Source organism: Pogoniulus pusillus, chromosome 35 (assembly GCF_015220805.1).
Source record: "Pogoniulus pusillus isolate bPogPus1 chromosome 35, bPogPus1.pri, whole genome shotgun sequence".
Classification (NCBI taxonomy): Eukaryota; Metazoa; Chordata; class Aves; order Piciformes; family Lybiidae; genus Pogoniulus; species Pogoniulus pusillus.
In genome coordinates, this window is record NC_087298.1 from 724,085 (window position 1) to 737,010 (window position 12,926).

The 12,926-nt window shown below is 62.8% G+C and overlaps 1 protein-coding gene across 1 annotated transcript; it reads right to left on the bottom strand.

Annotated features, from left to right (window-relative positions):
• Positions 1 to 11,922: 11,922 nt before the first annotated feature.
• On the bottom strand, positions 11,923 to 12,879 carry TMEM203 (transmembrane protein 203). The gene has a single exon (XM_064171493.1). The coding sequence runs from the start codon at positions 12,713 to 12,715 to the stop codon at positions 12,305 to 12,307; it is 411 nt and encodes a 136-aa protein (XP_064027563.1). The 5' UTR covers positions 12,716 to 12,879; the 3' UTR covers positions 11,923 to 12,304.
• Between the last annotated feature and the right edge of the window lie 47 nt (positions 12,880 to 12,926).

Consider the following 12,926-nt stretch of genomic DNA (forward strand, 5'->3'; position numbering starts at 1 on the left):
GTGAGTCTCACCCATCTGTGGTGCAGGAACAGCTCATGTGAGGGTAACTTAATGGCTTCTTGGGCTAGCAGGACAGGCAAGCAGCCCCAGGGGGAGGGAGCTGTGGTTTCCCTCAGCTTGTGCTGATTCTATCTGCACATCCCAGGCTGCCAGACAGGAGCATTCCCAGGAATCTGGGTCTCTTTGCCAGGCTCACCCCTTGGCACCACTACCACCACTCTGGGTCAAGCCCAGCTCAGAACAGCCCTGGCCCACTTGAGTACAGTGAAGGACAGACCTTGCTGGGACTCAGCTGGCACTGCAGCAGCTGCCCAGGGTGCCCTGGGATGCCCACAGGAGGGCTGGATGGGGTACCCCTGGTCTGCACCCAGCCTGGAGCTTGCCCCAGCAGAGCCTGGGTGCAGCTGTGGCCACGTGCCAAGTGCAAGCTTTGCCATGCTGCCAGGGCCCTGGTGAGTGGCAGAAGGCACTGAGGGCTCCTTTGGCTCACGTTCCAGCTGCGTCTGTGGCCCCACCTCAGGGATCTGGTCCCTTCAGCAGCTGTGTTCATTCCAAGAGGCTCTTGGAGCAGCCCTGGTGGTCTGGAGCCAAAGGAGCCCTCAGCCACCCAACCTCCATCAACATTGTCCTGGCAGAGATGGCAGGGCCAGCTCCAGCCCCACTCCTGAGGCGGGCACCGCGCTGGTGAGGGCAGCCTGTGGGCACCCAGTGGCGCACCAGGCCTGTGTGACACGGGCAGCACTGTCCACTCCCACACCTCACAGCCCCCAGTGGGGCCAGCAGACATCCCCCATCAGCTGGAGCTCTTCATCCACCTCCTGGGGTCCTGAGCCTCCACCCTGCTGTGGGCAGGGCAGGAGCAGGTGCAGTAGCAGCAGAACCAGTTCCACCAGCACTGCCCTCCAGCACAGCACTGCTCTGGGTGCTGCAGGCTGCCAGGGGCACCACAGGTCTGGGTGCATGGCTCAAGGACACTCTGGTGTCAAAGGAGCTCTTCTGTTTGCTGCAGCTCTCCTCTGAGATCCAGTCTTAGGCTGGACAGTTCCTTCAGTTGCAAGTGTGGTCAGGGACTGGCACAGGCTGCTCCAAGAGACCTGTGGCCAGGCAGGTGGGGACAGGGTGTAGTGGCCATGGTGGTGCTGGGTGGTGGCTGGAGTGGATGATCTCAGAGGGCTTCTCCAACCTAAACCATTCTGACTCTGATTCCTCCTTGAAGCCCACTGAGAGCTTCCCTGGCTGAGGGGGACTGGGGAGCTCCACTCTGCCAGCACCTTGGCTCCTGGGGCCCATGTGCCAGGGCCGAGGCTTGGCTGGCAGGGGCAGTGGCACCTGGAAAGAGCTGAGCTAATGGGTTTGATGAGGCCCTGGAGTTTGTGCTAGATAGTCCTGGGCCAAGCCACCGGTAATGGCCTCAGCACTTTGGTGACAAAGTTCTCCTGGCAGAGCCTTCAGGGAAGCTACAGCTGGGGCTGGGGGAGGCAGAGCCTCTGAGCTTCCATGGGACCAGGGAGAACCTGCTGGAGAGCCTCTTCCCAAACTGCACCATGCCCCTGGCACATGGCACCCCCTATTCGACCTGCTGCCTCCATGGGGTCCCACAGAGGCCCCTTGATTGGCTCATTAATTACTCCTCCTGCCCCTTCTCAGCGTGAGCCTGCCGTGGCAGTGCAGCCAGGCAGCAACCCTCTGCTGGTGGCCAGCAGGGCAAGGGAGGGGATTCTGCCCCTTGGCTCTGCTCTCCTCAGACCCCATCTGCAGTCCTGGGGGCAGTTCTGCAGCCCCCAGCACAAGCAGGACATGGAAGTGTTGGAGCCAGTCCAGAGGAGGCCACCAAGATGCTGAGAGGGCTGCAGCAGCTCTGCTCTGAGCACAGGCTGAAAGCACTGGGGCTGTGCAGCCTGCAGAGGAGAAGGCTTGGAGGAGAGCTTGGAGTGACCTTGCAGGATCTGAAGGGGGCTACAGGGGGGGCAGGGAAGGGACTATTGACAAGGTCTTGGAATGAGAGGAGGAGGAGGAGGAGGAGGAGGAGGAGGAGGAGGAGGAGGAGGAGGAGGAGGAGGAGGAGGAGGAGGAGGAGGAGGAGGAGGAGGAGGAGGAGGAGGAGGAATGGGTTTGAAGTGGCAGAGGGGAGACTGAAACTGGATGTTAGGAAGAAGATGTTGGCAATGAAGGTGGTGAGACACTGGCACAGGTTGTGCAGGAAGGTTGTGGAGCACAGAAGGTTGTAGAGCACAGATCAAAGATCACGTTGGGTGCTTCTGTGCTCCCCAACCTTCCTGGAGGTGTTCAGGACCAGGCTGGATGAGAACCTTGAGCAGCCTGTGCTAGTGGGAGGTGTCTCTGCCTATTGCAGGGGGTTGGCACTGGCTGAGCTTTGAGGTCCCTTCCAACCCAACCCATTCTGTGGTTCTCCCTCCACCCTGGCACTCCAGGAGGGAGGATGCTGATGCTCTCCCCTGCCCTTCCCCTCTCCTGGCTGGCCACTGGCAAGCTCACAGCAGCCTGGCTCCTGCCACACACGGACCAACCCTGCAGGTTCTTCAGATGGCCTCACCCAAAGGGGTCTTCTAAAAGCCAGGCCAGGGCTCAGGGCAAGGTGGTGCCCAGGGAGGGGGCAGTGCAGGTCCTGGAGGGGCTGTGGTGTGCCCACTCTGAGACTCTGGTGCCGCAGAAGCAGAGCATGGCAGGGGCTGGAAGGGGCCTCTGGAGATCCTCCAGCCCAAGCCCCCTGCCAGAGCAGGGGCACCCAGGGCAGGGCACACAGGGACACAGCCAGGTGGGGCTTGCAAGTCTCCAGAGGAGGAGGCTCCACAGCCTCTCTGGGCAGCCTGCTCCAGGCCTCCAGCACCCTTTCAGTGCTGCAAAGGCTGATCAGAAAGCTGGGGACAGACCTTTGATCAGGGGCTGCTGTGACAGGCCAAGGGGAGAGGGTTAGAGCTGAAAGCAGAGGGAAATGTTTCCTGGTGTGAGTGATGAGAGCCTGGCCCAGGCTGCCCAGAGGGCTGTGAGCTGCCCCATCCCTGCAGCCACTGCAGAGGAGGTGTTCTGGGGCTCCAGGCAAGCTGCTCCAGCTGCAGGTGGCTCTGCTGACCCCGCATCCAGCTGGCTCTTGACAGCCTCCAGAGCAGGAGACTGCACAGCCTCTCTGCCCCAGGGCTCTGTCACCCTCACACCAAAGAAGCCTTTCCTCACGTTGGGGTAGAACTTCCTGGGTTCCAGCTTGCCCCTGCTGCCCCTCATGGTGCTGTGCAGGAGCCTCAGCCCTGTTTGCCTTCAGGGATGTGCTCTGCTGAGAGCAAAATGTGCTGTTTGCTCACACCTGACCAACCCACCCGAGTGCCCCATCCCTTGGCAGCGGGCAGGGCTGCTGGGGAGCGTGGCCAGAGTACACACACACCCCTGTTTGAGCTGTGCCTGTGCCTGTGACCCTCAGAAGCACTCTTAGAGACCCAGAAGGAACCTGCCAGGCTGGTGTGGAGGCTCTGCAGGCTCAGGCCCAGCTGCTGCTGCTGGTCACTGGGGTGCCTGTGGGCAGGGCTGTGGACTGATGGTGTTTGTGAAGTGAGACCAGCCCCACTGGTGACAGCTTCCCCGTGCCTCCTGAGAGGCTCACAGCCTGACTCAGGCTCCAGAGAGTCTCTCATTTCCAGTTCCTGCACCGTGAGGTCACTCCAGTGCTGCTCAGGGCAGGTGCCAGGGCTCTGGGGGAGCTGCACCACTCACTCCTGCCTCCTGTTCCCCCTCCAGATGCCCTCCAGTCTTGCTGTGACTTGGCCCAGCAGGCTCCAGCTCCTTTCCAGCCCAATCCAGCTAGACTGGTGGAGTTGGGACCATACCAAGCTGCGTTTGGGACGTTCCCAGCTGGCAATCAGCACACCAGACCTTCCCTCCTCACTCCCATCCTTCCCAGTCTTTATCACTGTCAAACATGCCCTCACTGGCCTGACTGTGCCCACCTTGGTGCCACCCCTCAGCTGTGGGTGCTCTGGGCCAGGGACACATCTGGAGCTCAGCCCTTGTGCCTGTTCCCCTCCCTGAGCACAGCTACAGCACAGTGGGTGCTGGGCCTCGGGCAGGTCCAAATCCCAGGCACAGCAACTGCATCCTGCTGGGATCAATGACATCAATAAAGCATCAGTGAGACTGAGAGGGGAGCCTGCTGAGCCCAGTGTGCCTGGGCACGGGCACCACCTCCCTGCTGGCAGCAGGATGTGCTCCCCAGCTCCGGGTGTGCTGGGCTGGAGGGACATGGCACAGGGATGCCCCAGGAGGTTCAGGCTGTTAGTTGCTTGCTCACCATCTGTGTCACCTGGAGGGGGAGAGCACTGAGTGGGGGAGAGAAGGCTGGGGAGACTTGGATCTAGTTCACAGGTGCCCCAGGCATGAGCAGGATTCGTCTTCCTTGGATCAGAGCCCTCGTGGAACGAGGGTGAAGCACCCTTAGGGCAGGATTTCCCCTGTCCTGGTGCCACAGGGAGCACTGGGGAGCAGCATGAGGAGCAGGCTGAGGCAAGCAGCCCAGGAGATGCTTGATTGCCTGCAGTGTAACCAAGAGGGCCATAAGGAAGTGAGGCAGAGGTGGAACTGGCGCTGCTGGAGGAGTCTCTCAGCAAAGGCTGGGGGCGCTGCAGGAGACCCTTTGGCTGCGGCAGGTCCCCCGGGGGCACAGTCCTCGGAGCAATCCAAGTGTCAGAGGCAGCTCCTGGGCAGTGACTTGAAACGTTTTGGCCAGTTCTGTGATACGAATCTCACTCTGCCTGGCCTCAGCCAGGCCATTTCCTAGAAGGCTTCAGCCTGGCTGAGCCTGGCTGTGGAGCTCAGGTCTTGGCTGGCTGCCTTCAGTGCGGGGAAGTCATCACTCAGGAGACCAACCAAGGCGTGGGAGGCTTGGCCCCGGGCATGGCTGGAGACCTGCCTGCAGCCAGCAGCTGCTGGTGCTCACTGTGCCTCAGCTGCAGCCCAGGGGAGCTGTCAAAGCCAACACAGCTAACGTGAGGCACAGCCTGGGGTGCCACAGTCAGCCAGCACCCAGGCTGCCACCCAGTTCCCAGCCCTGACACCTCTCTTGTCCCTACACCTTCCACAAAGGATAAACCAAAATGATCCCTTCTGACCTTGGTGCCTTGCTCTGGGCTTTAGAACCCTCTGGCAGATGCTTTACCACCCCTGGCTTCCTTCCATCCATGTCTGGGCCACAGCCTCTGTGTCCCTGAGCAGCAGAGATGCAGCTGAAGGCGCAGGGTGGCAGAGAGCAGGGAAGTGATTTGGAGATGGGAAAGGAGGTCAACACCTTCTGAGCACCCAGGGCTGAAGCTGCCTTCTGCTCTGGTGGTAAGCATCTGTGGGCTGGGTGTGTCTGATCTGGAGACACCTGGGGTGGGCAGAGTGGGAGGAGGGGTGGTAACAGTGGGCAGAGAGAGCTGGGCAAGAGGGCAAGAGGAGCTCTCCAGGTGAGAGCTTCTGTTAGAGCAAGAGCTGCAGCCAGGCTTGGGGAAGCTCTGCAGAGAGCATGGTGGAAGGCTGAAGAGCTTCAACCACGGAGAGCAGGTGGTGGAGATGCTTGGCAAAGGCTTGGTCCCAGCCACAGACCTGAACCTTCTGGGGTTAAAGACCTGAGAAAGCCACAGGCATGAGCTGCCAGGAGGCCCAGGTGCCCAGCACACACCACGGACCTGCTCCATCACCAGAGCCTGCCCGGGGGAAATACCCATCATCATCATCATCATCATCATCATCACCATCAACCACCTGGATGAAGGCACAGCAAGTCTGCTGATGCCAGGCAGCTGGGAGGGGCGGCTGGCACCGTCAGGCTGTGCTGCCATCCAGCGTGAGCTGGACAGACTGCAGAGCTGGGCAGAGCTGCAACGAGGGCAGGTGAAGGGTGGTGGAGGTGGGGAGGAGCAGCTCCTGCGGCAGCAGAGGCGAGGGCTGGCCTGCAGGGAAGCCAGCTGGGAGTGCTGGCGAACCGCAGGTGCCCAGGAGGCAGCAGGGTGCCCAGGAGGCAGCAGGGTGCCCTTGCGGCCAAGAGGGCCAATGGCATCCCGGGGGCACTACGGAGAGTGTGTACCCCTGTACCCCGTCCCGGTGAAGCCACATCTGCAGGGCTCCCCAGCTCTGGGCTCCCCAGCTCAGGAACAGGAACTTGCTGGAGAAGGAACAGCAAAGGGCCACAACGGTGCTGGGGGAGATGCTTCTCTGTGCCGGAGGAGGGCTGAGGGCTGCTGAGCCTGGAGCAGCCTGGAGGGGATCTGGTCAATGCTGGTCAGCACTTCAGGGGAGGGTGTCAGGAGCATGGGGCCAGGCTTTGCTCAGCGGTCCCAGGGGCAGGACAAGGGGCAAAGGGCACAAACCTGAACACCTGAAATTCCACCTGGACATGAGGGGGAGCTTCTTTAGTTTGGGGGTGTTGGAGCCCTGGAGCAGGCTGCCCAGAGAGGTGCAGGAGTCTCCTTCTACAGAGAGGTTCAAAACCCACCTGGATGTGTTGCTGTGTGCCCTGCTCTGTTTGAACCTGCTCTGGCAGGGGGGGTTGGACTCAACCATCTCCAGAGGTCCCTTCCAACCCTACCACTCTGTAACTCTTGACTTGCAGCCTCTGCTCAGCACTCTCTCCACCCAGGAGCCCTGGCACAGGGCAGGATGTTGTGCCTTGTGCCCCAGCATTGCTGGGCAGGCAGTGTGGGGTGGCCTCCTTCTGTGAGGCAGAAGGGTGCCATGGCACCAGCCCTGCCTCTCCTCTCTTGGGGCAGCCAAAGGACAAACCTACCTTCCACCACATCCAGCCCACTGCCAGGGCACAGCAGATGGTGCCACAGGGAGCCCAGATGCTTGTGCTCAGCCTCAAAGATAAGGCAGAGGAGGCTGCTGCTCCCCATCAGCTGGGCAGGAGCTGGGTGGCTGAAGGGCCTGGCACAGAACTTAGCCTGGCCACACAGTCCCCAGGTGCTGCCCATGCCAAGATGCAGGTAGAGATGGAGGTCCCTGGGACCACCCATGCCCAATTGTCTCTTCTAGGAGCCCTCAGGTCCCTCTGGTAGCTCAGGTCATGCCACAGACTTTGTTGTCATGCATGAAGCTCACTGAGCTACCCTGGGCTGCCCTCTGCTCTGCAGAGGCCATGTGGGCACCATGGCACCAACTTCATCTCCTTCCACCACAGGCATGCTCAGGTTCAGAGGTAGCTGCAAGAGCTGCTCCTGCCCAGCAGGAGCTGGGGCACAGGGAGCGAGGTGGCAGCTGGGACTGCCCCACTGCCAGGGTGGTGCTGCTCTGCCACCCAGCCTGGGCTGTGCAGAGGCTTTGGAGGGGCACGGGGCTGGGGCACCCAGCAGGGTCCCCAGCAGTGGCAGAAGGAAGCCACTCTGCTCCCCCAGCCTGTCCCTAGGGCCAAAGCTCTGGGCTGGGGCACTCCCCAAAGGTGCCTTCAGCTGAGGAGCTGCAGCTGGGTTTGGGAAGGGCACAGCTGGCAGCAGCATCAAGCTGAGCTGCCACAGCAACAAAAACAAACCCAGGGGTGAGGCTTTCCCTTGCCAGGGCAAGCTGCAGGGGTAAAATGCTGCCCAAGAGCTGAGGAGCCTCCAGCCCGCGGCAGGCAGCACCAGGGACCCTGCAGCTCACACTGAGCAGGGCACAGGCATCAAGGTCTGCCCCCCCCAGCTGTGCCAGCTGGCGAGGGTCTGGCAGGACTTCCCAAGGAGTCTCCTGTGGCCACACGGCCCCAGCCACAAGCTGGTGACCTGGGGCTGCCCCAGGAAGCTCTCTGCAGGACTCGCTGGCCCTGGGCACAGCAGGCGACTCCCTGCACAGGGCAGGGCACAGCTGGTCCTGTCTGCCGAGCAATCCCCACCCCAGCCACACAGGCAGCCCCGGAGCCCGCCCCAGCGCCGCATCTGTGCCCCCCTGGCTGCCCCGTGCCCACCCGGGAGCTCACCTCGGGCCGGAGCAGAGCTGCGCGACGCCGGCGGCTGCCCTGCCCTGCTGGCAGCGCCACTCGCGGGCGAGCTGTGCCGCTGTGCCCCCAGCACACGCAGCGCCACGCCCGGGTGACACAGGCGGGGGTGACATGCCGGGGGTGACATGCCGGGGGTGACATCCCGGGGGTGACATCGCGGGCGAGCCCCGCCGGGACGCGGCAGCAGGGAGCGGCTCCGCTCCGCACGGCGCTGCGGCAGCGCAGGGCTGCGCTCCCCTGTTTGATCTTCGCGGCTCGGGGTAATTACGGCGCCGGTGACACCCCCGGCCCCAGGCCACTCGCTGAGTGTCCCCTCCTGACTCACAGCCTGCTCCTCCTGCTCCTCCGCCCGCAGCCCGGCGGGGCACAGCGGCGGGGCACATCGGCGGGGCTGCCCCAGGGCCGCTCCTGCCTGGCCATGCTGCTGGCAGGGTCACGGCACCCACAGGAGCACCAGCAACGGAGAGCATCTGCCGGGGCCAGGGCAGAGCCTCCCGCGGGCTCAGGCTGGCACAGTGTGGGCCCGAGGGAGGGGCAGCTCAGTGGGGGCAGAGCTGGCTTGGCAGGCACACCCAGAGGGTGCAGTCAGGGGGTCCGTGCCCAGGTGCAGGCAGGGACAAGGGCAAGGACCGGGGCCGGGACCTGTCTTGTTCAACATCTCCCATGCAGAGTGGCACTGAGGCAGCCTCAGCACCAAGCTGTGTGGTGAGGCTGACAGCTGGAGGGAAGGATCCACCCAGAGCCACCTGCACAGGCTGCAGAGCTGGGCCCAGGCCAACCTCAGGAGGTTCAACAAGACCAAGTGCAAGGTCCTGCAGCTGGGTCAGGGCAACCCCAGGCACTGGTACAGGCTGGGCAGTGTCTGGCTGGAGAGCAGCCCTGAGGGAAAGGCCTTGGGGGTGCTGGTGGATGAGAAGCTCAACACGAGGCACCAGTGGGCACTGGCAGCCCAGAGAGCAACCAGAGCCTGGGCTGCAGCAAGAGCAGTGTGGGCAGAGGGCCAGGGAGGGGATTCTGCCCCTCTGCAGCCTCTGCTGAGACCCCACCTGGAGCACTGTGCCCTGCTCTGGAGCCCCTGGGACAGGAGAGATCTGGAGGTGCTGGGAGGTGTCCAGAGCAGGGCCAGGAGGATGGGCAGAGGGCTGGAGCTGCTCTGCTGTGGGCACAGGCTGAGAGAGTTGGGGCTGTGCAGGCTGGAGAGGAGAAGGCTCCCAGGGGACCTTCTTGTGGCCTTCCAGTGTCTGAAGGGGGCTACAGGAAAGCTGGGGAGGGACTTTTTAGGGTGTTGGGTAGTGACAGGGCTGGGGGAATGGAGCAAAACCAGAAGTGGGGAGATCCAGACTGGAGGTTAGGAAGAAGCTCTTCAGCATGAGGGCAGTGAGAGCCTGGCACAGGCTGCCCAGGGAGGTGATGGGAGCCTCACTCCTGGAGGTTTTTAAGGTCAGGCTGGATGTGGCTCTGAGCAACCTGATCTGGTGGGAGGTGTCCCTGCCCATGGCAGGGGGTTTGGAGCTGGATCATCCTTGGGGTCCCTTCCAGCCCTGACAGTTCTGTGACTCACTGCCCACAGGTGCAGACAGTGAAGGCAGAGGGCAGGAAGGGCAGAGAGGTCTTTGAGTCAGAAAGGGACACTCATGCCCCAGCAGCAGCAGTGGCAGCAACCCCTGGGAGACCACACCCAGCAAAGATGGGTGCCCTTGTCCTGCACTGCCACCACTGGAGCCTGGTGACAGCCCCAGGCCGCTGGGGACATCGAGGCAGCTGCCACCCGAGCAAAGGTGGGGGAGGGCAGGTCACAGTCTCAGTGGGGCTCAGGGTGGGCTCCATCTGTGTCAGGCTATGGATGCTGCTGGCTCAGGCTGCTGCTTCTCCCAGCACTACCTGTGACAGGGAGAGCCTCCAGTGCCTGGAGGGGGCCTCGGGAAGCAAGCTGGGAGGGCCTGCTTGGAGGGGGCTGTGACACCAGGACAGGGACAGTGGCGTGGAAACAAAGCAGGGCAGGCTCGGACTGGGCTTCAGGAGGAACAGAACAGGTGGTGCAACACTGGGGTGGAGCCCCCATCTCAGAGCCCCTTTCGAAGTCAGGCTCCATGAGGCTCTGAGCAGCTCCATCTAGCTGGGGATGCCCCTGCCGACTGAGGGTCCCTTCCAAGCCAGTGCAGGCTGCGGTTCCAGACAGCCAGGCTCAGCTGGCAGCAGCTCCAAGGGACAGCCACTGCCACCTGTGGAGGCTCCCTCACTGCCCAGCTGCTCGCCAGAGAGAGGAGCAGGGCTCACTGTCACCAGAGCACCTCACAGGGACAGGAGCAGCTGCATGGCTCATTGTCACCAGAGCACCTCACAGGGACAGGAGCAGCTGCATGGCTCATTGTCACCAGAGCACCTCACAGGGACAGAAGGAGCAGCTGCATGGCTCATTGTCACCAGAGCACCTCACAGGGACAGAAGGAGCAGCTGCATGGCTCATTGTCACCAGAGCACCTCACAGGGACAGAAGGAGCAGCTGCATGGCTCATTGTCACCAGAGCACCTCACAGGGACAGAAGGAGCAGCTGCATGGCTCACTGACACCAGGGCAGCCCCACAGACACCTTCCTGATGCTCCTCAGGCTGCAGCTCGGTGTCTCTGGACTGCAGTTGCTTACACAGCAGCTCCCCAGCTCGGGCTCTAGTCTGCATGAAACAGAGCCTGAGAGCTGCCCAGGGGAGAGGCTGGCACCAGAAGAAGCTGGAGCAGAGAGAGGGATGGGCCAGGGAGCAGAGGTTGGAGCTGCCAGGTGCTGTGTGAGAGCCAGCACCAACAGGGCACAAAGGTCTGTAAAGCTGTGCCAGGAGGAGGATCCTCTGGGCTGGGGCTCCAGAGCCACACCTGAAGCCTCATGAGGCCAGGGCAGGTCCACTGCGCTCAGCACCCTTGTGGTGGGGCTCAGCACCCTTGTGGTGGGGCTCAGCACCCTTGTGGTGGGAGCCAGGGGCAAGCGGCACCGAGGTGCTCCTGGCACTGGGAGCTCCCCGTGGCACTGGCAGGGTGCCTGCTGATCCCAGGTGACACCACATGGCCCAGGCTCTCGGGGGGCTGAGGGCACTGCCTCCCACCACAGCTGAGAGCTCTGCCTTCGCCCCCAGCATCAGCTGCCCCATGGCTCCCCCTCCCCACACTCCTACAGAACCACAGAAACGTTTTGGCTGGCAAAGATCTTTCAGCTCACTGAGTCCTTGCCCCAGCACTGCCAGGTCACCACTAACCCATGGCCCTCAGCACCACAGCTCTGAAGCCCCTCCAGGGATGGGGACTCCACCTCTGCCCTGGGCAGCCTGGGTCAGGCCTTGACAACCCTTTGGGGAAAAAGCTTTTCCCTCATGTCCAACCTGAACCTGCCCTGGAACAACCTGAGGCCACTTCCTCTTGTCCTGTCACTTATCCCTTGGGAGAAGAGACCAATGCCCACCTGGGTCCAAGCTCCCCCCAGGGGCTGCAGAGGGCCAGGTCTCCCCCCAGCCTCCTTTTCCTTTTAGCACAACCAATGGGGATTGTTCTCCTTGTCTCTGGCACTGGCTTGTTCTCCCTGCAATGAAGTTTGGGTTGGCTACCAAATCGTGGTACCCATGTTGGAGACTGAGGGGAAGGCTCTGAAATACCAAGGCACAACCCCCCCACCTCTGCTCACAATCCCCACACCAGTCCTGTCTGTCTCAGAGCCAGCTCTGTGTGCACAAAGTGCTCAGGGGAGTGAGGGCACTGGGAATCAATCAGCCCTGCTGCTGAGGCCAGCACCTCAGTGCCACTGCATGCATGACCTCTGCCTTGGCAGGGCTGCTGAGGCAGCAGCTGGGACACCTCTGGCTGGCAGCAGTGTGGGCTCTACAGCCATCAGCCCAGCCCTGGGTGATTCCCCTTCTCCAGGCAGCAACCTCAAGTCTAAAGGTTGTCCGGGGTGGGGAAAGAGGAGGAAAAAGAATTCTCTAAGTAAAGCAAACTCTTCCATGCAGCTTTATTGCACCACGAGGGAACTGCGACCCCGAGCAGTGCTGGCACAGCAGCACACCTGAACGCCAGCAGAGGGAACTGGAACGAGGCTGCAGCACAGCAGGACCCTCGGCAGGACCGGGATGCTCCACACCGCAGCAGCGAGTTTAATCCCAGCGGCTCCAGCGCTCTGTGCCCTGTCAGACACGGGGGAGGAGCAGCCCAAGGGATGCTCCACACCGCAGCAGCGAGGTTAATCCCAGCGGCTCCAGCCCTCTGTGCCCTGTCAGACACGGGGGAGGAGCAGCCCAAGGGCCGTGCCTAGGGCCCAGGGCTCCCGAGGGCGCCAGGGCAAGGGCAGCGACCGCAGCACTCCCTCGCCATCAGTTCACACGGCAGGCTCGGATCATCAGCAGCTGGAGGAGGATGAAGACAGGCGACATGATGAGCCCGTACCAGAGCTCGCGGGTGTGCTCCACCAGCTTCTGGCACAGCAGCATCTCAAACACGAACTTGAGGCTGAGGATGGTGAGGATCCAGAAGAGCCGCAGCACCGCCAGCCGCTTCTCCCCGTCCTGGAAGAGCCGCACCGAGACGATGGTGGTGAAGTAGGTGCTGAGCCCGTCCGCGGCGAAGAAGGGCACGAACACGACCCACCAGGAGAGCGCCGCGGCCGCGCCGTCCACCTTCAGCACCAGCAGCACCGTGAAGAGCAGCAGCGCCAGGCCGTGCAGGAAGATCTCGAAGGTGGCAAAGCCCAACCACTGCACCAGCTCCCGCAGGGAGAACAGCATGGTCCCGGCGGCCGCGGCGCATGGGCACGGGCAGGGGCACGGGCAGGGGCACGGGCAGGGGCATGGGCAGGGGCACGGCGGGAGCGGGGAGCCGCCGCCCGCGGCGCCGCCAGGCCTCGGCAGGGCCCGGCGGCCGCGCAGGGTGATGACGCCTGCAGGAAAGCGGCGCCACGTTATGACGTTTGCGGGGGCGGTGCTGCGCGGTTACGTA

Excerpts from the sequence above, each read along its gene's own strand:
- TMEM203 (XM_064171493.1), bottom strand. The coding sequence starts at position 12,715 with ATGCTGTTCTCCCTGCGGGAGCTGGTGCAGTGGTTGGGCTTTGCCACC.